Source organism: Strix aluco, chromosome Z, assembly GCF_031877795.1.
Source record: "Strix aluco isolate bStrAlu1 chromosome Z, bStrAlu1.hap1, whole genome shotgun sequence".
Lineage (NCBI taxonomy): Eukaryota > Metazoa > Chordata > Aves > Strigiformes > Strigidae > Strix > Strix aluco.
Genome location: NC_133971.1, coordinates 80,592,493 through 80,617,952, shown reverse-complemented (window position 1 = coordinate 80,617,952; position 25,460 = coordinate 80,592,493). Strand labels below are relative to the sequence as shown.

The following is a 25,460-nucleotide window of genomic DNA, read 5'->3' as shown; positions in this document are numbered from 1 at the left end:
AATTCTAGAAGACAACTTAAAGAAAATGGCCAAGCTTTATGGGAAAACTGGGATTTCAAGGCTTCTCTTACACTGCTGCTAATGTTTTGCATACTGCCAGTGTGTTTCCCTTTATGGCATCCACTTGTCTCTTATAATAGGATGTGAGCCCCTGGGACAGGAACAGTCTTGTTCTGACTTCATACCCTAAGTATGAGAAATGTCCCTAGCCACGGTAAATAAACAAGAACACCACTAACACATTAATAAAAGATACGCTGTTCCAATGTCACTTTTTGGATACTCTTATTTTGGTTCAAGTACATGTACAATTCAGCAAGCTGAACTTTCTAAGAACTTTTGTGTAGGTACATGAAAGTATAGACATGTTTTTACTGATGTGGATCCATATCCATAAAGGTACAGCATATCCAATTTGTATTAGATTACTAGTTTCCATAGTTTTCAAAGGGAAAATACATGACAAAATAGGGTTTATACACTTAAGTATATAATTCCAAACACGAACCTCATTTTACGTGCACGCAGAATTTTACAGATTACAACCATCACCTTGAAAGCATGCACAGCTGACTAGCTGGGCAATTTTGTTTTCCATTACCTGAAGAGGGCAGCTGTAACTCCTCTTCAAGAACAGCAGCTGCTAGTGGTCTCACATACGTTATTTTTCACTTGAAAGGAGAAAATTAACATAAAGCCATCGACTTCCACAAAACTGATAGCTAAATGAAGATCATTGGTGCTGAAAGACTATTTAGAAGGCTAAGTATTCCAGTGGGGAAAAGCCAGAAGAAAATAAGAGCTGGGCAGTTAACCTGAGACTGCAAAAGCTTGGAAGCAGAAGGCACTGACAGAAGCAGAAAGCATTTTTTGAGCTTTTCAGAGTTTTGCTTTAGCCATCCCCATTATTTGCATGCTCAGTAGCACCCACCCAACTGCTGCTGTGATGAAAAAGGGCTCAATCAGAGTTTATGTGTATTACAATGCAAGTGTCACTTCTTACAGCAGTGAAGGGCAGACAGGCAAACCACGCAGGTACTACGACATATTCTGGTTCCTGGACTCATATACTACTTAAAATATTTTCCAGACATTCTTTCAATTTGAAAAAGCTGAAACTTTCACAGCCAATATTGATCTTCTTGCTACTTTCTAATGTGTGCTGCGACTGTGCTGAGAAGAGCAATGTGCCACCCTTTCCTGTCACACAGACACTAATGAGGCTGCAACATGACTGACACACCAAAAAACTCTTGAACTAAAAGGAGAAGCTCAGGGAAGGCTTAAAGCCTGACTTACAGCAAATGTAACAAACGGTGAGGGTGAAACCCTTAGTGACCATCTCTCTTCTAATGAAAGCAACAGGCATGGAGATGAAATGTGACTTCATGTCTCTGTTCTGTTTCCTACTTTCAACCATGGTAATTGTTAGTTTTTCCATAGTAGGCACTTCTGTCTTCCACTTCACTACACTCATCAGAAGGATGAGGATGTAACGCAGCACCAATAATACTGAAAATGTGGATAGATGGATACAGAAAGAGGAAGGAAGGAAGGAAGGAAGGAAGGAAGGAAGGAAGGAAGGAAGGAAGGAAGGAAGGAAGGAAGGAAGGAAGGAAGGAAGGAAGGAAGGAAGGAAGGAAGGAAGGAAGGAAGGAAGGAAGGAAGGAAGGAAGGAAGGAAGGAGTGGGAAAGAGCAGATAAGAGAGGAGAGATTGAGGAGAGGAGTCTTGGTGGGTAAAGGTCTCTTTCGCAAGTGCGCTTTCAAGTGTTTAAGGTTTATTTCACAGCTTCTGTCAGTTATGGACTTTTAGATATGTCTTTGCAATATTTGTAAGAAAAGGCAAAATAAGATTGGTTGATAATTCTCCATCACCTGAGTCCATATTACCTAAGATCAGTTATATGTGGAGCAGCAAGAATAATATTACTCATTCTGAAACAGAATCCAGAGCTGTAGGAAATGGTCTCTTTCAGCTCCCTCATATCTTACATCTGTAAGTCATGCTTTCAGGTGTATTAACAAATGCTACAGAAACCTCAGCTGTATCTACAAATCTGACACAGGAGGTTAAAGCAGTACCTGGAAGGCAGGCACTGATGAGGCACTTGTATACTTTCTATCAGTGCTGCTTAAACGCCTTATGTAAAATTCTTATTCACTGGAAGAGGACTAGAGCAAAGCACATTTATGAGTTTAAGACCTTTATGTTTCCTAGAGTATAACAGAAGGGTCAATTCCATTCAAAATTGATGAAATAAAAAGTTTTATGTAATGTACATCTTAGAACACACTCCAACAGAATTACAAGGTAAACATTTGAGTCCAAACTGTTTGATTTCTGTATTTACTTAAATCTTTACTGAAATCATGCAGAATTACCCTTAACTGTAACATAAGGTTTATCAAGCTTAAGAGTTTAAGCAATTTTAAATTATTAATGATCAATATTATTCTGAAAGGCAAGTTTAACACAATCTGCCTACTCTGTCCTGGTTTATACTTCTGAGTTAAGCATCCAGCACTAACTCATAGTGATTAAAAAGCCTATGATTTATTAAAATTAAAATTTAGCTTTGTATTTTAATAAGCTTTATTGACAGGATTTTGCTTTATATAAAAATATATATTTAAAAATAAACTTACTCAAATTAAATATTTACAGTAATTTAGGAATTGCTTTAAATGTAAAAAAATACCAAGAAGAACACCTGTGTCCTGAATTTTCAAATGAAGTCAAACTACTATAGGGAACTACAGATCTGTTAGTCTAACCTGAATTCCTGGTAAAATTATGGAGATTATACTGTGTACTATTGAAAGGTATTTAAAGAACAATGCAATCATCAGGCTGAGTCAACATGGGTTCACAAAAGGGAACTCCTGTCTAACTCATTTCATATGCTTGCATGATAAGGTCACCTGCTTAGTGGATGAAGAGGAGGCGTTGGATGAAGTTTTTCTGGATTTTAGTAAGGCTAAAATCTGTCCTGTGAGGGACATGCCGTCCCTCACAGCATCCTTCTGGACAAGCTGTCCAACTGTGGGTGAGTGGGTTCACGGTGTGCTGGGTGAAGAACTGGCTGCAAGGCAGAGCTCAAAGGGTTGTAGTGAATGGGGCTACATCTGGCTGGTGACCAGTCACTAGCAGTGTCCTCAGGGCTCAGTTCTAGGGCCAGTTCTACTCAATATATATATCAACCGTCTGGATGCAGGAGTTGAATGCACCACTAGCAAGTTTGCTGTTGACTCTCTTGAGGGACAGGAGGCCTTGCAGAGGGATCTAGATAGACTGGAGAACTGGGCAATGATTAATGGGATTAGAATTTAACAAGTCGAAAGGCTGGATTCTGCACCTAGGTCGGAGTAAGGCCAAACACAGGATTAAACTGGGAGAGGTGTGGCTGGAGAGCAGCCCTGCAGAAAGGGATCTGGGGGTGCTGGCTGACAGCAGGCTCACGGTGAGCCAGCAGCGTGCCCTGGCAGCCAAGAGGGCAAACCGCAGCCTGGGGTGCATCAGACACAGCATGACCAGCCGGTCAAAAGCGGTGATTGTCCCGCTGTGTTCAGTGCTGGTGCGGCCTCACCTTGAGTGCTGTGGGCAGTGCTGGGCCCCACAGTTTAAGGAGGATGTGAAGGTCCTTGAATGCATCCAGAGGAGGGCAGCAAAGCTGGTGGGAGGGCTGGAAGGCATGTCCTGTGAGGAGTGGCTGAGGACTCTGGGCTTGTCTAGTTTGGAGAAAAGGAGGCTGAGGGGTGACCTCCTTGCTCTCTACAGCTTCCTGGGGACAGGAAGGGGAGAGGGAGGTGCTGGTCTCTTCTCCCTGGTATCCAGTGACAGGACATTCCCAAGGGTCTTTTCCAACCTGAATGATTCTGTGATTCTGTGACATGTGGGAATGGGTCAAAGCTGCACCAGGGGAGGTTTAGACTGGACTTCAGGAAGCATTCCTTTACTGGGAGGGTGGTCAAAGTCTGGAACAGGCTTCCTAGAGAGGTGGTCAATGCCCCAAGCCTGTCAGTGTTTAAGAGGCATTTGGACAATGCCCTTAACAACATGCTTTACCTTTTGGTCAACCCTGAGTTGATCAGACAGTTGGACTAGATGATTGTTGTAGGTCCCTTCCAACTGAATCTATTTTATGCTACAAACTAAATGAAGTCAAGCTACTATAAGCTCTATATAGGCATACACACTGCCAGAGAGCAGGAATAATTTATTCAATAATACCCTATCTGACTATAAATCTGTGAGGTAAGCTCTCTGAATAATCTCACAATATTCATGTGATACATGGAATATGGTGCTGAAAGACATAGGAGATACCACAGTGGCAAGCAGATACAACCTGCAAAAAGATGAGAGTATACTGAGGCTGAGTAAGAAATGTCACTTGTTCTGTTTGGTTTTGCTTTGGCTGATCCAGATCTTATTTTCTGCTTTTCGTTTTTTTCTGCATTCTTGGACAGCTTATACACCTTCTTTTTTTTTTTTTTCCCCAATATATAAATAGCTGGCAGACAGACAAGTATTGTGGAGTGCTAGCTGGGCAAGGTGCACTTTGGTAAGTTACTGGCAATAGGAAAAGCTCTACTGCAGCCATTTCATTCTCTTGCTAAAAAATATAGGGATTGAAATCCATTCTACTTAAGTACTGGTTGTAACTGGAGAGGATTTTTCCATTAAAAAGAAAAAGATAAATCCAGCCTATATTGTGGAGTAATGCTGAAAAAGACCATGGAGTTATTCCAGATGAATCCTGGAATTCCTCAAGCATCTTGGCTGACTAAACATTTAGTCTGACTAAACATATTTGTATACCTACACTTTTCTTCACAGTTCAATGATGTTTATTCTACTGTAAAAACCTCCCAACCCTAAGTAGTGTACTGTTTCTGGAACATCAACGCTACTATGTTTCAGTGGTGGCTAAGAAGATATTCAAAGGACAGAGAAATCCAAAACCTCTTCAAGTCAACAGGAACTCTCTAAGGCCAAGATTTCAACCATAATGTATAAATCATAAATGAGCACTCTGGGATGAAAAACATTCTAAAAATGTAAGCTTACTAACACAAGAAGAGATATTTCAGAATTACCAGACTCTACTTAACAGCTAAATACAAACAGCAGGTATTTCAAATATTGTTTTACAGTATTTTACCATTCATATTTTATAGGCAAAACTTTAAACATCAGAGATTACCAGAGTACAAATTTCAAAGAAAATAGCTTCAATATTTAGTTTTGCAGAGTTTTTTACTATTTCCTGCTTTGTTCTAAAGAGGCCTCAGTCTGAGGTTTCAACACAAGATGGCACTCTGAAGAGACTTCTCGACTGAAGGAAAAATTAGCAATAGGGTGTTTTTTATCACCTTATTGAATATATTCTGTGATTTTTTTGTCCTGTATAATTGTCTCACAGGTCTCTAAATCCATTCACTGATGCTGTTTGACCAATGGCTTTAATATTTGTAAATGAAGAATTTGGGAAGGCATAGACAGTAAGATAGACATTAGCCACACAAATTATACTATGTAAAAGCTGAATATGACCACAGAATTACAGAATGACTGAGGTTGGAAGCGATCTCTGGAGGTCATGTGGTTCAACATCCCTGCTCAAGTAGGTCCTCTCGGAGCCAGTTGCCCAGGACCATGTCCAGACATCATCTAATGTCTCCGAAGATGTAGACTCCACAACCTCTCTGGGCAACCTGCTCCCATGGTCAGTCTCCCTCAGAAAAGGTGAAAAAGGTAGAAAAATGGTTCCTGATGTTCCTATGGAACCTTCTGTGTTTCAATTTGTGCCCATTGCCTCTTGTCCTGTCACGGGGCACCACTGAAAAGAGTCTATCTCCGTTCTCTTTGCACCCTCCCTTCAGGTATATATAGACATTAATAAGATCCTGTCTGAGCCTTCTCTTTTCCAGGCTGAACAGTCCTAGAACTCTTAGTTTTTCCTCCTATGTGAGATGCTTCAGTCCCCTAATCATCTTAGCGGCCCTTCGCTGGACCCTCTCCAGTAGCTCCATCTCTCTGTTGTATGGGATAGCCCAGAACTGGACACAGTACTCCAGGTGTGGCCTCACCAGTACTGGCTAAAGGGGAAGGATCACCCTCCTCCATATGCTGGCAATTCCATTGTTTAATGCAGTCCAGGATAACATTAACCTTCCTTACTGCCAGAGCACATTGCTGGCTCATGTTCAACTTGGTGTCCACCAAGACCCCCAGGTCCTTTTCTGCCAAGCTGCTTTCCAGCTGGGTGGCCCCCAGAATATATTGGTGCCTGGGGTTGTTCCTCCCTAGGTGCAGGACTCTGCACTTCTCCTTGAACTGCATGAGACTCCTGTCAGCCCATTTACCCTGCCTGTCACAGTCTCTCTGAACGGCATCCCACTGCTCTGGAGTATCACCCCCCTTCTCCCACTTTTGTATCATCTGCAAACTCACTGAGGGTACACTCTGCTCCATCATCCAGATGATTAATGAAGATATTAAACAGGACTGGACCTGGCATTGACCCCTGGTGTACTCCACTAGTTACTGGTCTCCAGCTAGACTTTGTGCCACTGATCATCACACTCTGGGGCCAACGATTTAGTGAGTTTTCAGTCTACCTCACTATCTCTTCATCCAGCCCAGGCATCAACATCTTGTCTATGAGGATCTTATAAAGAAACTGTCAAAGGTCTTACTGAAGTCCAGGTAGACAACATGCACTGCTTTCCCCTCATCCACCAGAGCAGTCACTTTATCATAGTAGTTTATCAAGCTGGTCAACCATGACTTCCCATTGGTGAAGCCATGCCGACTACTCCTGATGATCTTCTTGTCCTTAAATGTGCCTGGAAATGGTATCCAGGCTTAGCTGCTCCATCACCTTCCCCAGGATTGAGGTGAGGGTGACCAGACTATAGTTCTCTGGGTCCTCCTTTCTTGCCCTTCTTGGAGAGAGGAGTGACATTTGCTTTCCTCCAGTCTTTGAATATGGTATACAGATATATTTTTATTATACTTCTTTTAATCAGATCCTTAAATAACCACTTTTGTTAATGACTTATGATCTCATTATATTTAAATGTTTGTAATAAAAGTACATGCTGAATTCCTAAAACAAGATATCTCTCTACTATTGTAGCAGCAAAAATGTTGCATTATTAAAATGCAGCTTAGTCCTTCCTTAGAATATTATTATCACCTCTAGAGTAACAGGAAGAATTTCATATGACATTTAAAAAGACTTAATAGCCTTCTAATATAGAACAAAATAATGCTGAAGTTTCTTTGGTACATTATTATATCTGCTTTGGAAAATACATTTTCTAGTTAGATGAACCAAATCATATGGTTGAAAAGTACCTTTGGAGGTCAGTTAGTGCTTTTATTGTCTCATATAGGAATAAAATTAGCTTTCTCTACAGCTTTATCAAGTTCTGGAACAGGCTGCTCAGAGAGGTTGTGGAGAATCCATGCTTGGAGGTTTTCAAAAGCCAGTGAAAGACAGTGGATGAAACAAGCTCCAGCTTCAGGGGCTTTTCACTGGAGACACGTGTCCCATGGGACAATACCTCAGTACTCCAGAATGGGCTTTGTGGAAGTCGTTAAAATTTCCTAAGTTTACTTCTAATATAGTCTAATATGGTAGTTTGACAGAAATCAGGAAAATCTATTTAACTGTTTTAACAGCACATATGTCAATGATATATCAACTGTTTGAAAATGTCAGAAAAAAAGCATTCCAAAAGTTGTTTTTGAAACAATTCAAGTCTAGCCATTAAGTACAAACAAATAATAGTCCATGTCTCACTCACCTAAACAACTTCTCTGTTGAGAACAAATTTGAAGACAGTAACACAAGACTAACAATTCCGATGAGCACTCTTATTGTTTTCAGTTGGTTTACCAGGTCTGCCTTCTCCATCTCTCCTCAGCACAAAACCTACGTCTGACCTTGTACTTCCCACTGTTTTTCAAAGCTGAGAGAAGAGCTACTTCAGAAGAGACTGATGACAGAGCTCCTGAGAGTTGTGCAGCACAGATCGCCTTGCAGGAGGATGCACTGTGATTCTTTACATGAGATAAAGGAGCTGTTTGCATGGAAAGGCTGCAGTCCCAACCCTCGCTAATGATTTCAAAGCTGTTTCTTAATCCTTCTATGAAGAGTGAAATATGTAGGGTTCAGATCACTGTTAGGAATAACCACATGAAACAGTATGGTCTATGTTATACAAATGGTTAAATAATACTTTTTTTTCCTTAGGATCCACATATTCATTGAATTTTCCCTGTGTTTTGCAGTAAGACTGCAAATCATGCCATGCAGTGATTCCAGGGAATTCACAGTTTTCAGTGTCATTCTATATAAATGTGTATCTCTAAACATCCAATTTAGCTTTCATAACTTTGAATGTAAATAATCATTCGATCTCACTGTGCTCTTGAAATAAATACTAAAGAAACATGCTATGATGAGAAATTACATTAATTCTCATTTCATATGGGAAAGGTGTGAATACCTACAGGAAAGCATTGCCTACTTTACTGTATTTTTTAAAAAGGGGATGGAATGAAGCAATGGACCGTGACGTTCATAAAAGAGTGTTACAGCTTCATGATGCGCTATAGTACTTTTCTAAGACTCTTTCTTCCATTCCAGAGAACCTCTGTTCTTCCCCTTCACAGTAATACAGCTGCAGTTCCTTGTGAGAGCATTAGGTTTGTGAGTGTTCTGAAGTTACCCCACCTACATAATGTGTTTTTATCTACACATGCACTTGTGGAATACACAAAGGAACTGTATCTGTAATTCTGATCTTCTGTATTTCAGGGAACTTCCCTTTGGAATATCACTTTGGCTAGTTCAGGTCAGCTGTCCTGGCCATGCTCCCTCCCAGCTTCTTGTGCACCAGCTTGCTGGCAGAGCATGGGAAACTGAAAAATCCTTACCTTAGGATAAGCACTACTAAGCAACAACTAAAACATCAGTGTGTTATCAACATTATTCTCATACTAAATCCAAACCACAGCACTGTACCAGCTACTAGGAAGAAAATTAACTCTGTCCCAGCTGAAACCAGGACAGTAGCCTCTTTATTTATCCTCAATAAGTGACTAAGATAGTCTTAACAACCTCCGAAGATTCCTGTGTACAATAGGATCCCCAGACCAGCAGGAAACATTTGCATCATTAGATCAGCACCACAAGCTCTGGAGCAAGACAGGTGTCCACTGTAAAAGCATAAAGCCAAACATATGCAATTGTGTTATGCAGCTGTTCTGCAACAGACATCTTCCATACAATGGTATGTATGCCATGTGAATGTAGTGTCGAAATTAAACTATAGAGAAAGACTCATTGTCATCAAGCTGATCTTATGAGAAAGGTGCTGAGATTTTAAGAAAGAAAAGTAAATTGCAATAGATATTAAAACCAGAACACCACAGGAGAAGTTATCTAGGAAAATAAACACAGTACTGAGAAGAAAGCTTGTGCTGAGAGACTGATTTAAAGATACTCTATAATGAAAATAAAAACATAGACTGTACAGCAAATCTGCAGAAAGGAAAAACTTTATCTCTCAGTTTCACTTGCTACTTTCAGCTGTCCTGAGGATGAGACATCTGAATTATACAAGTCATTAATAACCAGCACAAAACTTTACACCCAGATATAAGAGTTTACAGTGTTAAAACAATGTAATTATTGTGTGATGGCAATTGTTGAATTTTTTAAACTGCATTTCAAGACAATTAATTAACTACACTATAGTTCAGGAAAGGTGTCAGGCTGACATACTGAAGGATTACAGAACCAAATTCCTTACTGGCTTCTTTGCAATTGCATGAAACTCCATTAAATACTAGAAAATCAAGCCTAAATACATTTTAAAATAACTTGTCAAGCAACAACTTCGCTATGCTTTTATAAATCCATATGCCTTCTTCATTGTTGGAAAAAAGGTCCGAAAGGTAGAAGAAACTCATTATTAAGGATACACACACCCAGACATGACTCTGTGTGCAGCTGTGTGAACTATTCTTTACTGGAAGAGACTGTTGAACCATCCAGAGCTATTTATGTCTGGGTGTCTGTGGCATCTCCTGTGATACGACCAACTACAGCTAGAGCCTATCTAAGTAATGCCTTTGCGATATGGACATCTGTAGAATATGGAATCTAGACACAGAATCTAAAAATATAAGCAGAACATAGCAAGGTTCTGATCATTATGAAACCTGGTGAAGTTACTGTGGTATCAAAAGTATAAAAGTTCTTTATGAAGGCCAGGGATACTACATATGGGAACCATTAAGTGACATAAGGCTAGATTGCATGTAGCCTTGACTTAAATGAAAGCCCCCTGCATTCTGCTTAAAAAAGTACTGTATTTCTCAGATCTGCTGTTGCAGCAGTATTAAACATAAAGTGCTCTTTCAGTTGGGTCATTCTTTATACACATTACATATATGTATGTAGGTATGTATGTATGTGTATGTGTGTGTGCAGCTGAAGCACGTAAATGAACCATACAATTGACTACTTTAAGCTGCCTCTGCCAGAGCTCTCAGTAGAGTGAAGCATAAATTTCCTTAAGATCCTCTGGCAAGCTCATGTTCAATTCAAACTGAGATCCTTTCTCACCTTCTACAGAACTGCAAACTCATTAATGGCTCTGTATTGCTTATTGAGTCATTCAAGCATACATAGAGCATGCTAGATTTTTTCCCACTATCTCCTCCCTGAGTTACATAATGATACCCTTTCATTTTTGCAAAGCTTGCTAGGTTATGCTGCTTGCAAAGGCACTGATGAATATATGTTTAGTGGGAAGCATGTTTGCACTTTCCTGTGTTTTGAAGCACTGACAAACTCTCAAACAGATAGCTAAAATGACCTCTCTTAAAGCTGAAGACAGAGGAAAGTAAATCTGAGGGATTTTAATCTCTAATGTGGGAAATCAAGAAGAATTTAGATTTTTTTTTTATTTAGAGCAGATGACCTTTCATTCTGTTTTCTTTTAATGGTTCATCATGTGAACAGGAATAAATCCTACTGTTTGCTTTGTCTTATGGACCATAAATAAACCCCAATAATTTAAATAATTTATTATCCCAACTTTACTCACTATTCAAACATTACTCACTTTGTCTTATCTCATCCTGTCACAGGTAATATGCACAGCAGTGCATTCAAAGATGAACAAGGAACTGATGCCTTTTCTACAGGGTTTGGCTGCTGATAGATCTGGCAGAAAACAGTTCTTAAAAGGTAGATATGAGCTTGAAGAGGCAAAAGAAACACCTGATAGGATTTTCAAAACTACAGAGGTTTAACCATGACTTAAAAAAAACAGTGTTAACTGAATATGTAGATGCTTTTGCAAATCCTATTAGCAGCCTATTTGCATAGCCTGCCTGCAGTCAGAATGCCTGACCGTGGTGCCACTGAGTGTCACGAGGGATGATGCTGAGGTGACTTCTGCTACCATGTAAGCAATAACCTTCCTGAATTTAGTTACATGGAACTATCACAGATGTTGTCTGATTCAGTTTATGCGTAGTTGCTTGCCACACTGTGGAGAAATTTGCCGATGTCAGGCCATTCACACACGTATTAAACAGTTTTCCATGGCTTTAATATTTTAAGGTTACTCAGGTTTCCATATGATTCAGGACAGGTGAAACAAGAAGAATTCTAAACTGCAAGATCAGTACTAAAGGTAAGAATTTTATTCTTCTAATATGCTCTTTCACAAAGCTGCACTGATCCAGTAGCTCCGGGCAGAGTGTGTCTCTCATGACCAATCTCACTCTTTTTCACTGTATGCATCCTCCAACAGCGTGAGAGTGTACAATGTTCAGCATGAAAAATTCCTGGTTCCCAGTTATACAGGAATGAAAGGAAGGAAAAGCTGCTTAACTGGCCAGACTCTGGGCATACCAAACTACATCAGTGTCCCTGGAGTAGGTCACTGCTAGATCTGACACTTCACAGAGCATCTCCTCCTACTGCCTTTTTTATCACATTATGGATGATGGCTCATTCCAGCAGCCCATGAGCAAAATAGGGTCAGAATTTCACAGCCTTGTGGCATTAACATCAGTGTATCTGAACACCCTGGTTATGGCTTGATAAGAGCTCAAGGACTGAGGTGACCATAAGCTTTTAAAAGAATGCCAGAGAATTGGGAAAGCACTCTAATACACTTCCTCTGTCTTATCCGGTTGTGACTACTGTAGCACAATGATGTTGGGTAAAATGCATTCCCTCTTTATGTTTCTATGATATTATACAAGCCTGATTTCCATCTCCCTTGCTTGCAATACATTTTTTCCAAATTTACAGCAAAATCTAGTTAATATACATTACCTTTTTGCATGTTAAAAGGATATTAGGGTGAAATGCGTCTGAAATAATTCAATAGTTTTACAACAGGTTTGTATGGTCCATTGCTATTTAAAGCACTATAAAATGCAGTTTATCCCAGCAAGCATAGCACTTACCCTCAGCATAGGGCCATTCTGGAACACATGGGGTTCATCACAAACTACACAGTATTCATTCAATACTGGTATCCGCTGCTCAGCAAATTCAATAGTCTGAGAACAATGAAAATGAGAATAACAACATCTGCTTAAAAATAATTAACAGTCAGCTCATGCTCCACAGTGTTTCATAAATGGGTAAGATATGACATCCTACCTGCACAAGAAAGCCACGGTCTCGTACTGGAATGCATTTTGCACCATAATTCTGCTGCAAGGAAAAAGTTGAGGCAACTTCAGTGTTGGTAGACTAATTACAAGGAAATGGTAAAACATTTGTATTTTTTGTGTGCAAATATGTTAATTAAACAACACTTGCATCTAAAAAGATCCCTCATTTGCATAAATCAGCCATTACAAATAATCAATCCTTTTACTGTTTGCTGACTGTGGGGTAGATTTTTAGCATTCATTTTTAGTTCTTAAATCTGATGAGGTTTTGTATCTCAGCAACCCAAAACCTTTAATCTCAAATGGAAACATGAGTACCTTCACTCCATTCTAATAAACTGGCATTTGGTAACTTCCATGAAATTTTAACTGTGCATTGTCTACCCAAATATGGGTTATCTGCTTAGGTTTAAAAGATTAATGGAACTCTCAGAATGGCTGAAAATCTTTCTATTTACTAAGACCTCACTTCTGTAAGCACCATGCTAACAGATCCACTCAAATTCTTTCTGCTTTTTTCTCTCAACACACAGCAACATAAATTAGAAGGCACTTCTGTTACAGGAGTCAGTAAAGTACAAATTGACCCTAGGCTGCCATCTATCTCGGTCAAACCTTATTTTGAAGAAGAGTCATATCAGCTCTATTTACAGCTTTTATCTTCTTGTTTATAGGCTTACTTCCTTTCATTTCTCTAACTGCTTAATTGGGAAACTTTTCCCTTTATTCTCCTGGGAAACAATCCTAACTGTATTTCTGTATGAGACTGAAATAGTTTATCTGAGAACTGAAGTTAGGGTCCTGATTCATCACTTCCATCTTCCACTGACTTCAAATTGCAGGTTAGGAACGCAGGCTACCCATATATCTGGTGCCTGCATGTAAAATGTGAAATGGGACTGTTGATGCCCTTCCACTAACATCAGTCAGATTGCACCTGACCATGTATGTGATGATTTTGCCTCAAAGTAAATGCATTCTAGCAATAAATTACTGGTAGTTTTTATAGACTGCCAAGCAGGGCTTGCACTTCTTCCCTATCAGCCAATAACATCAGTAATGAAATCACTTAGTTGTTTCTTCATTATGTTATCAAAATCAGTGGGACTTTTTTCATGAGAGAAAAGTCTTGCTATGTTAAGACATCCTCTGCTGGTTCAGAAAAAAATGCATCTCTAAACTGTGACTAGTGAAAAGCCTGTTGACTCACCTTAAATTAATATTGCTGTGCACATTAAAGGAACCAACCACACAGCATGTATATAAATGATTTTATGATAGTATATCACTGCTTTTAGATCTGATTAGTATAGCTCACAGCTTATTGAATTAATTTACCATGAGACATAACACACTCAGTGTAATTTCATTATTCAGAATGCACTATTTTGAATATATGTGTTGCATTTCAAGCAAGAATCAGCTTTTTCTCACTAAGAACATCAAGGTACCAGCAGGCTAAGGGAGTGGAGAGGACTGTCTTCTCCCCAGATCTAACACAGAAAACAGATGGGTGCCTTGAAAGAGCACAAACACTGAAAGAGTGTTTTAGAGCAAAAACTTTTTCCTCTAAAGTATAAAAGCCATTTTTTAACACGCAGAAGAATTACTTTTGAGCACTCTTTCTTAAATTTAAGAATATGTTGTACCCTTTGTTTTCCCAATCAATCATGTCTCTGGGGAAAGAAGGGGGCCCAGTGTGGACCTAATTCCTTCTCTGACCTCTGGCAGGCACCAGCATGTTTGAAGGTTAAGCCTTCCACAAAGCACAAATGCGCAAGAGGTGAGCTGAATCATTACTGCAGTCCTTCCACTATGATGATGATCACATATGCAAAGACCAGAAGGAGAGGTGACTTGGCACCTGAACAAGCCACTGGACAGTTGCTTCCCCCAGAAAGCAAATAGTGAAATGAGAAAAGACCTGTGTGGCCAAGGCAATTTTGCAGCACAGAAGTGCACACTCTTCCTTCTTACTATAGCAAGAAAGGAGACAAGGAAGGAAGTGGATGATTGAACTTTTCCCATGGCCAGCTGCATTCAACGTGACACGTAAAACCTCTGTCTTGAGCTAAGCAAATTCTGGTTTTACAACTTAAACATTTGTGCATGCACAGTTGTGTAAATCCTCCTTAAAAAGCTGACTCCATGGCTTCTGTCTTCCAATATATTAAATATATCCAATATGTTCACTAACATGTCCTAAGTATTAATGCTTTTGCATAACAAGCATAACAGCATATTTGGAAAAAAATAGGAGGAAAATGAGCAAAATAAAAAAATTACTACGCACAGCAGCTTGTGAAGGTGATGATGAAGATGGTGTTAAAATACCAATAAGCCCTGAGGTAAGAGAGAGCCTCCTGCTCTCTGCTATGGTGGACTCCTTGAAAGGATCCATTTTGGAAGATTTAGGGGCATTGGAGTAAGTCTTGCTAAGTAACTTGTGATTCTTCAATCCATCCAATTCTTCCATTCTAAGATTACTGGAGTAGGACCTGCTTAAAAGTTTGTGGGGCTTCAAGGTGCTGTTGTGCTCACATCGAGGGTCCCCAGAACACGACCTACTTAACAGCTTATGGGGCTTTAGAGTGATGCACTCCTCCTGCTTGACGGCTGCAGAGCAAGAACGGTTCAATAGTTTGTGCGATTTAATAGCCATTGTCTGTTCAGCCCTAGGGTCACTCGACAACGAGCGGCCAAAGGTTCTGTGAGATTTTGTGGCACACATATCCTCCGCCTTCACTGTGCTAGAGCAAGTCCTTCGCAGGAGTTTGTGAGTTTTGGAGATGCCATCCTGTTCTGACTTAAGTTTTGATTTATTTTTACCACAGCCAGGTGGAGGATAACTTGGCGACCTTAAAAATAAAGAAGGAGAAGACAAAGTTGAAGAATAATCAAAATCTTGTGCAAATCAAGCAAAACCACACATATCTAAAAATTTTTAAGTGTCACCTGTCTTTACATATTTCACTAGTGATAAATGCAGTCCAACATTAAAAAAATGAGCAATTGTATGTAGGGACTAATTTTCCAATACCAAATAGACATCTTACTCCTATTTACACACAAGCTCATCGATCAAAAACATGACTAACAACTCAAATAGAAGATAGAGCTATATCCTTACAGCTCTTTGTAAAGGCCTCTATGTCTCTAAACAAACCATTTATTCAGGAAATTATCTTTGAAATGAAAAAAACATATATCACATGAGATTTTAATATGTTCGCCCTACCAAAATCTATCTTTCCTATGTAATCATCATGGTGTGATCCCATTAAAGTTACTGTCTTCTGGCCACAGCATAACAAATTTTATGTCCAGGTCCAATGGAAGATATAATGAGCAGTGAAACTTGCAGGCAGTAAGACCAATTTAATTCAGCTGAAATTAACATTATTTTTAAAAACCTCATAACCTGGGTGCTTTATGAAGACAATTTGATGCCCTTCTTTCGTGTCTTAGACAAATTCTAGCTCTGTAACACTAGAAATGAGAATGTGAGGGACCTAAATTATGAATGCATAAAGTAAAGAACAAAGGGTTTTTATGAAACAACATCACATGAACTGTCACATTTCTATAAGGTTCACATTTGCCTGTCCTTGCAAAGCAAGAACATGTAACAGGTATGCTGAATCATTTTTCTATGCTTTATAAGCAACCCCAATCTTTGGAGTATTTTTTAGGCTTGGATCAAATAAAAAAGAAGTGAAACCCCAAGGAGAGAGGCTGGCAGGTTTCCCCACCCTGTTAGCAAGTGGTGACAGTAGAAGATGCACCTGGAGGTTGCTGACTCACTGTTGCAGTTGGCTCACTACCACCCTCCTGCAGAGAGGAGGTAGGAACGGCGCTCTATGGAGAAAGGGGGTCCCTGCATTTGGGCTGAGCCATCTTTGGACAGGCACTGCAGCAGCAGCCAAATGAAGAGGAGAAAAACTGGGCTGGCTTTTGTATGCCCTTTCTGAATAAAACAGAACCCCAAGTTACAGCCTGTGTAGGCAATGGTGTGTTGCATGGTAAGGAATGGGTAAGCTTTCTACTTAAAACACCACCTTCCTCTTCTTCCTTTGAAAAGACAAATAATCTTTTGTCATCTTTGACATTCCTCCCTTCTTCATTGTGTGTGATCACTGTACCCGCTCTCTTTTTTATACACAGAATTTAGAATAGCAGAATTTATCAAAAAGAAGGAATGTTCAAAGAACCATTCAACTCAAATTCATGGAAGGGGTGACCTGTCAACCCTTCGTAAGCACGAAAACATGCTAGAGTAGTCACATTCCTGAAAGAGGTAAAATCAGAACCTGATTTTACATGACCTTATGAGTATGAGTAACTGGCAGAAGTCATAATGAATTCAAATGAACTATTAACAAACTACTTCTTATGTTTCTAATGCCTTTGTTCTTTGAAATTCTGTGCATGCATTTCAGAAGTGGTGAATAATAAACTACTCAAACTGGAGAGGGGTGGGTGCTCAGCAGCTCTAAAAATCAGTCTTTCATTAATGATCATTCTAGTTTTAAAAAATAAAAAATACAGCTGTGGAAAGAACAGCTAGACAATCACATTATTTAAAATATATATTATATATATGTTATATACCTCTTTATTTATATTCTTGCTATTCAAGTAACAGTCAAATGTTACCAAGCTATAAAGATACAAATACAATTTTAATATAAAATTATTTCCAATTCTAGATGAAACATGGCTATTTCAGAGAGCAGGGCACTGAAATGCTCTGCCTTCAAATAGTCGTAGAAGCTGCAGTGATACCTAGTTCACTTTTGATGTCATGCAAGGAAGAACTGGAAACCCATGAGGTAAGATATAAATAGAGCAATTCTCTATGGAGAAAAGTCAACATTTCACCTTGTGAAGTCTGCTATGGATTTTGAACAGGATATGGTGTTAACAGCTTATTTTCCTTGCTATTACCTGCGCAATGTAGAAAAGATGTGCAGAGGGGATTTCACCTTTTTGTCAGACACCTTCCTATTGTGCGTACAATTAGATTTCTCTTTGCTGTTCTTCCATTGTTGTGTAACAAATGTCTGCATGATTCTGCAAATCAAGAAGGAAAAACAGATTTTCTTATACTAGCCAAAAGATACTCACTTTAATAATCTCTGTTCACCATATAGGTGACATGATCCAATGTCCTCACTCTACAGGCTGAGTTTTTCTGTCATGTATGTGGACTGATGATTGGGTGACTCAGTTCCTCAAAAAATTCTTTTTTTCCCCACGTAAGACTGATTTACACAGAACTCTTATGGAGAATACTGTCTGTGTAAACAAGCACTGCAAGACTTATGCTAGTATGCCTCTCATGGAGATCTAGAGACAAACTGATTCAAAGGCATCCCATCCAACAATAGGCATCTGTCTCTCCAGTGACTACAGAGATAGGCTACAGCATCCATACTGCTCAGGTAGGAGCATATTCTCCTAAGGCACAAACATGGAGGTAGGGGTGTCAAATATTACACTACCCAAAGAGGGTTTACAGAAAGGACAGAGCCAGACACTTCCCAGAGATGGACAGTAAAACACAGTAGTCAAGTTGTGGCAAGGAAAGCTAAAAACCATAAAGGCTATAAAAAGAAGACATCCACAGGAAGAGTGGTTAAATAAAACAGGTTGCCCACAAAGGCTGGAGTTTCACAGCTTGGCTGTCTGAGACTCTGAGTGAACTAATCTAACTGAAGTTAGTGTTACTTGGAGCAGGAGGTTGCACTAGGTGACTTCCAGTAGTTCCTTCCAAGCTCTAATCTAGCAGTGTGGGTCTTTGAGTGATAAAGTTAAAGTAGAAGCTGGTATGGACTTTATTGAAAATTTACTGAATTTTCTAAGATGAATATCCTGTTGCCACAGACATGAGGGGCCAGGGGGTTCATGGGTATTCTGACTTCTGCTCAACTGTGAATTATGCAGCTATGACCTTGAAAACACTTTACGAACAGCTTTAGTAATTACCCAGTGCACAAATCAGAGATAGTGTAAGAACTGAAACGTTTTAAGAGACTGTTCATGTCTGGGGAGTGTTTCTTTTTTTTTCTTCAAAGTCATCTACCACAGAGATTTTAGTAACATTGCTTCATTTGTAAGATTGCGAAAATGCTGCACTGAATTCCTTTAAACACCAAATAGCAAAATATTTTTATTTTCTTAAGAGATTCTTAATGTTGTAATGGTCAGGTATTAAAGTCTGTATTCTTGTCATTGTATTACAAATACACAAGCATATGTGAAAAGATGACACAGCAAAACTGTATTAAATTGAATTGTACCATGAATACATGAAACTGCTATTTTTTTCGATTATTCTTCCCCCTTTTCCTCAAAACACGATGGCCTAATTACTGTGGTACATCCTGGAGGCCACCATGAAAGTATAGGCCCCTTAGGGTATGCATGATGCTCAAAAAGATTCCTAATTCAGAGGCTTCACCATCTAAGCAAAAACATGAGATTGAACACTCCTAGTTACATTCTTTTGAACTTTTGCCGCTTACTTCCTAAATGACAGAAAGTGACAGAAAACCCTGGCAGGGAGCACAAACCAGGTTCTCAACAATTGTCAAAACTGAACTTAAAGAGGTAAATTCCATTATTTTTTATTTAAAGAAAACCAAGTTCAAAACACTTCAATCCAACCAACCTGACAACCTGTGAATTTTATCCTACCTGACGTGGCCTGGGAACTAAAAAGTGTGTAATATTTGCCTAAAAACAGGGGTTTACACTTTTCTAGACTTACTTTTTCAGCTGATGTCCCAGCCCAAATCTTTCCTTAGTAGAGATCTGAAATACATCCACAGTTGGCACTATAGAAAAAGGAGATATTGTTGATATATGAATTTACAGCAATAATCAAGAATGCATATAAACCATATAAATCATATTTAAGGGCCCTGTTCTATCTGGACCTTTACTATAGACAGTGCCATTGAAACAATGATGAAAGCGGACATGACAGCTAAGTCTACTAAGAAATTAATGGTCCTTTTTGGAATATCAGCCAATATAATCTGTAATTTTACAAATTAGTATTCTAGAAATTGAATTCTCCCGAATGTATCTTTTCCCACTAATCTGAATTACAAAAAAGTGTCTTTGCTTTTTATATTATACAAGTACTAGAGAGCAGCATCAGATTAGATGTATCTGGACTAGTAATTAATTTTGCATAATCTCTTAAATTTTTTTCCAAGTAAGTAGTCTTTACACACTACAGCTCCTGTGACTATGAAGAAAACTCAGAGTGTAATAAAGTGAACTAATTAGTATCTGGGTTTTCCTTCTGAGGGTGTTTTAGCACTAGATCCCCTGATATATGAATTCCAGTGGCCAAGGATTACCCTGAATTTTCCTCAAGACTGTCCTAACATTGGTATATCCATATTCATCTGTCAGAAAATTGAAAGTGTATAGGGTGAGGGCTGGAAATTAGCTCCTGGCATTACTAAAATCCTTTAATAACGTTTACTAGATAGAAGTGGCAGATGGAATCCAGCAGTTGAGAGCGCCTCACGTCCTCAAGGCAGGAAAACAGACAACGCATATTACAAGCACGAATAGACTTTATACTTCGTGTTACATAAGATGGTAATGAATACTGTAAAATAAAAAATGAATGAACACAAAAAATCTGGGGTTGGTTCAGATTTTATTACAAAAATTAAATCAGCACTTTAAAATCTATATTATTCTTATCTCTCATAAAGCCAGATTTTATTCATAATGTCAAAGTTGATCCTTTAATTTAGCTTTAATAAATTAAATTTAAAAATAAAATACAGTATATCTAACCTGGCCATCCAATTTCACTTAGTTCAAAGCCCTGTAGATAACCTTTCTCAAATGTTATTATCAAAATAAAATCTCATATTTTAAAGACAAACTGATGATTTTTTCAAGAGAGATGAATGATTTGATTAGGGGTGGCAATGTCTTTGGACTGTCAAATTTAGGACACATGGTAGGGGGGGAATATTTTCAATGACACTCATCATACCTAGACCAGCAATCTTAAAATCTGACATCTAGACTACAATTGGTGTCTGATCTCTACAGCTAGAGGACACAACCCGGCATCTCTAAAGGCTGATTCATCCTCATCTAAGACAGGTTTCTAAGGCATGTTGGAGAAACTGTGCACAAGTACAATAACAAGATAAGCTATTAACTAGAAGAATGACCATCTAAAATCAGGATATTACACAGCTACAGGGAGGTACTAATACCCCATATTGTGCTCTGGCGTATACTGCATTTCTGTTTCTTTTATCAATCAACAGAAGATACTATAGGAGAAAAAAATTGTAGCATAAAGTTGTGGCCCAGTAGTCTCAAAAAAAACATATTTAAGGGGGAAGAGTAATTCACAGAGAAAGGGTTTTGTTAACACAATAGATGGTGGATCTCATTGTCCTTTTCTAGTAAATGAAGAGACATGGTTGCAACAGCAGCTGAGCTCATAAAACTAGTATCAGTGAAGCACTTGCCTCTGGCCCTGGTCTTGACTTTCTTGTTACTCTGGCACTCCCACAATCAGTCAGCTGCATGACTGGGAACAAAGCTTCCCATTTTAACCTTGTCAATGATGCAGAAGATATCTTGTTGTTACTTCTCATTTCACTAGATCATTTCTTCAGGCTTCACCTTCTCTTATTTGCTACACCTTTTTATTTTTTAAATTCCATTTTGATAGAAGTGTTCTGAATACTAACACTGCTACCTGCTATGGCAAATACATACTTTAAGATCTGTGTATCCAGAAAGATTGAAGCAATAAAATACAGACAAAAAGACCAAAGCCAAGCAAAAAAAAAAAAGAAGATTGATATAATGAAATGCTTATTTGAATGAACAGAATATAGCTTATAGCTAGCATCAGCAGGCAACATATCCTATAAAAAAAGCTCATTGGGACAGATTTTGCTAAACGTATTATGACTGGAAATATCTATTCATTTTCCAAAGGCAGAATTCTCCCACAGATACAAGCCTGAGCTGACAGCTTGTACTGGAAGCCTCCAAAGCTGGGGAAGTTACAATCCAAATTGCAACTCAGTTCTAACTTCCCACTGTAAAAATATATCTGAAGTTGCCTCTTGCACATGAATGTTTCCAGATCTTCAAAATCAGTTGATTCTTCAGGAGTTTGACCATTTTTACTCTCATGAGGAAGCTTTACCACTTAACAACTCATTCAAATCTAAAGATTCCCAGAGTTCACACAGTCCTATAGAAATCAGAAGCTGAAAGGATAATTATCATGGCCTGATTCTTCAAAGGTGTGTGAAAAAGGGCATATTAATGTTCTGCACATGTCTGTGTACGTATACCTTATCAGGGATATCTCATCTGTGCAGATGACACCTGATTTCCAAAACCAGGAAATCATATATCAGAAACTGTAGATCTTTATACTTAACCCTGGTTCCTAGAGGAAGCAGTTGCATTTCAAAGGATACCAGGAAAACAAGTTCCAAAAATCAACCTGTGAAAGTTTAAAATAGATGCCCATATCATTATTGAGGGCCTAGCCATGCAAATATATATAAGCATAATTTAAACCAGTAGGACTGCTCTCAGCAGATCAAAGCATATGCAGGGTCAAAGATCTGGCCTGTGAATGAGTATCTATAATCACCTAGTACATGGTTCTGACCGAGACACCACACAAGGCACAGGAAGAATACACAGGTGACTAACCTGGACCATTTAAGTACTGTGTCAGCGAACAGTGCAACCGCACTATTATAGGCTCTGTGCGAATTACATCCCAAGCCACAGCAATCTCTTCCTATTTCAAGATAAAAAGAAAATGATACTGTTAGCCATCATGAGAAACTGTTGCATTTTGTCATTCTACCTTAGGGTTGTTACAAACACCACCCATTTATTTACCCTGTTGTGGAATACCTACTCCACTTTAAACTTGAGACTTAGAACAAACTATTGCCTGCTGATGCCCCTAACAGAAGTGTTAGACTGCTCCCAGTTCTTGAGAATGCTTATTTAAACTGAGCACAGGTTTATACACAACACTACATCCACAGTGCAGGCAGACACACTGACATCTATCAGGATATACTGCTTCAAAGCTGAGAAGCAAAGGAGCAAATAAAAATGAAAATGAAACTCATCCCATAATACAGGGCAAAGGAAACTTTTTCTTCTTATGACTGATTAAAATAATTCAAGGTGTGATCAGATTTTCTTAAATTTTATAAAAGCCCAAGAACAACTATCTTATGTGCTCTGCTGACCTGAAAATATGACATCTGTGCAGAAGCTAATCATGCCCCTAAAGGCACTAATTTGTGTTCTCTATCTAAAGGACAGGAAGTTACTGCACAGATGAGGTGAGGAAGTGTGGAGTTAGTGACAGCGTAAGTGTTACAGAAGCCATGCTGCCAGTCGACAGCACCACTGTCCTATGTCTCCTTTGCCACTCAAGCTTCTCCCTAATCAGCTGCAGATGTTGAGCAGCACAGGAGAGCTCCAGCCAAGGTCTTCTTCCTTCCAGGACTCTATGAAGTGCTTTCACCTAACTCATGTCAAGGACAGCAAAAAAAAAAAAGTATTTTATTTATATAATTTAAAACATTTATCATTCACAAAGCATGTTTGAAAGCAAATATGTACGCAGTAAATAAAAGCCTACAAAGCATTTTAACAATGTGATAATAAAAGGAAAAAGAAACCTTTCCACTGAGTAGCAATCAATAATGTGACAGCCACTTGTGAAGATCAAGTCTCCGAAAAAGGAAAGTCTCAGTGGTTCTCTAGAGAGTCTGATGTGTACCAGAATTAAATGGGTATTAATGTTCATTATGTAATTCTGTGATTAGAGTACTTACATCAAGAAAGCTAACATCAATATGCAGATCAATATCTACATCATCAATGGCTCCATATTCCCTGAAAGGAAAGAATTACGTTACGTTAGAGCTCTTTAAGATACTCCTCAGTCCAGGAGTACTTATATCAGGGATGACTTTATAAAGGATAAACTTGTCTGTAAAATCAGAATGGTTATAAAATACACATTTACATATATTGGATCAATATTCCCAGTGGGTGACCATCTGCTGCACTAAAAATTTCTTTCAGTGGATCTTGCTTAAACAGGCTAAATATTTTTTTCTACTAATTCCCCCAAATTCTCTCTCTATTGCTGCCATGTATTTTTGTCTGATGTATTGCACAAGGAAATCAAGAAAACAATAATGGTCACATGCTGCTCCTCTTTATGACAAAAGAAAACCCTAGTTAATTTTCAAAAGTATTTCAGTTTAACAGCAAGTAACCTAACGAGAGGCTTGAGATAAATCATTGAAGACAAATACAACACAGCCTGGAGGGTGGCATATTATACCTGTGGGATTGCTTCATACGTTCTAGCAATTGTTTGTCAAAACATAAAGACTGCCCTGTAATGCGCTCAAGGCAACAGATACCTTATTTTATCTGTTATGTGTAGTATTGCTGGAATCCCCAAGGTTCAGATTTAACTTATGCGCACAGGAGTTTCATTGCCATCTGAAATCTTACATTTAAAGTGTGACTTTTCTGCCTCTTCTGACTCATTCTGATTGCTCTTCCCCAACATACTTGAAAACTTCTGAAAAATAGGCCTAGAAAATATTCATTTATACACCTAAATAAAAAATTGCTTTCCTTTTAATTTAAAATACTTAAGTGGACAATATTGTAAAAATGCAACCTCAATTTTTCACAGATTAGCTTCTAGCCACTGGGCTTTTTTCTTTACACTGCATTTATATGCTTGCTCTCACAGTGACTTCCACATTTTCCTATTAAACTAGACTAAGACAGTGCACAGCAGCAGTTGCACATAAGTTGAGAAGGTCATTCTGAAATACAAAAATATTTTTGTGAATGTAACTATCTCCTACCAAACTGGCCTCTCAGCCCATGGTAGGACCTAGCTAGCATTAGAAATGCTTTAACCTCCTGTGAAGTTTGGTGGAGGGTTGCCTCAGCATCCCAATGGTTCTCTCTGGTAAGAGAAAACCCAAAGTCTCTCTCTAGATCAGATGCGTCCACACACGGCACACACAGGGCAGGTAAACGGCTGGCCAGGGCTGTGTTACCTGGAGACTTTCCAGCCATCCTAACTGCTGCTCCAGGGTCTGCTCACCCAGAGCTGTACGAGCGCTTGCTGACGTCCTACAGCTCACTGAAGACCTGATTTTGAAACAGTGAAATCTTCCACCCACTGAATAGCTCAGCCACTATCCTACACAACAGTGGCCTCAGATTTTTTGTTAATTTTCCAGAAGATCCAAAGAACAAATTGTTATGAACTCTGAAGTAATATTTATGAACACAGGCTGGTGTTGCTCACATGACTGAGATTCAAAAGGCCGTGAACAAGCCTCATTTTATAAATTAAACAGAAACATAGTTGAACTAATGAAACACAGAAGTATTAGTGGAAGAAAGGATAGGATAAAAATAAGTTAACTGTGGAAATCCCTTTTACCCTACTCCATTATCACCCTAGAAAATGGATTTTAGACATTATGCTGACTCTAGTTTTACTTCTGAAAGCTGAAAGGGAGGAAGAAATCATGCTTTCTCCCAGCACCTGCAGCTTATGATCTGCTGCCCAACATGGTTCCATGTACAATGGCTCCATGGCTACAATGACTCTTGATTTTGGAGCTCCCAGAGGTCCTCTGGCAT

At 38.9% G+C, this 25,460-nt stretch overlaps 1 protein-coding gene across 2 annotated transcripts in view; it reads right to left on the bottom strand.

Annotated features, from left to right (window-relative positions):
- Window positions 1–25,460, bottom strand: part of PARP8 (poly(ADP-ribose) polymerase family member 8) — a 125,640-nt gene that overhangs the window by 28,091 nt on the left and 72,089 nt on the right. Inside the window, exons 8-14 of one of the 2 annotated variants that reach the window (XM_074812588.1) lie at window positions 23,609–23,669; window positions 22,458–22,548; window positions 19,498–19,564; window positions 17,673–17,798; window positions 15,019–15,583; window positions 12,712–12,765; window positions 12,513–12,608 (exon numbers count right to left, since the gene is read on the bottom strand). In XM_074812588.1, coding sequence (XP_074668689.1) covers window positions 12,513–12,608; window positions 12,712–12,765; window positions 15,019–15,583; window positions 17,673–17,798; window positions 19,498–19,564; window positions 22,458–22,548; window positions 23,609–23,669 — 1,060 coding nt within the window. The remainder of the gene's footprint in view (window positions 1–12,512; window positions 12,609–12,711; window positions 12,766–15,018; window positions 15,584–17,672; window positions 17,799–19,497; window positions 19,565–22,457; window positions 22,549–23,608; window positions 23,670–25,460) is intronic. The other variant, XM_074812587.1, reaches the window with a different exon arrangement.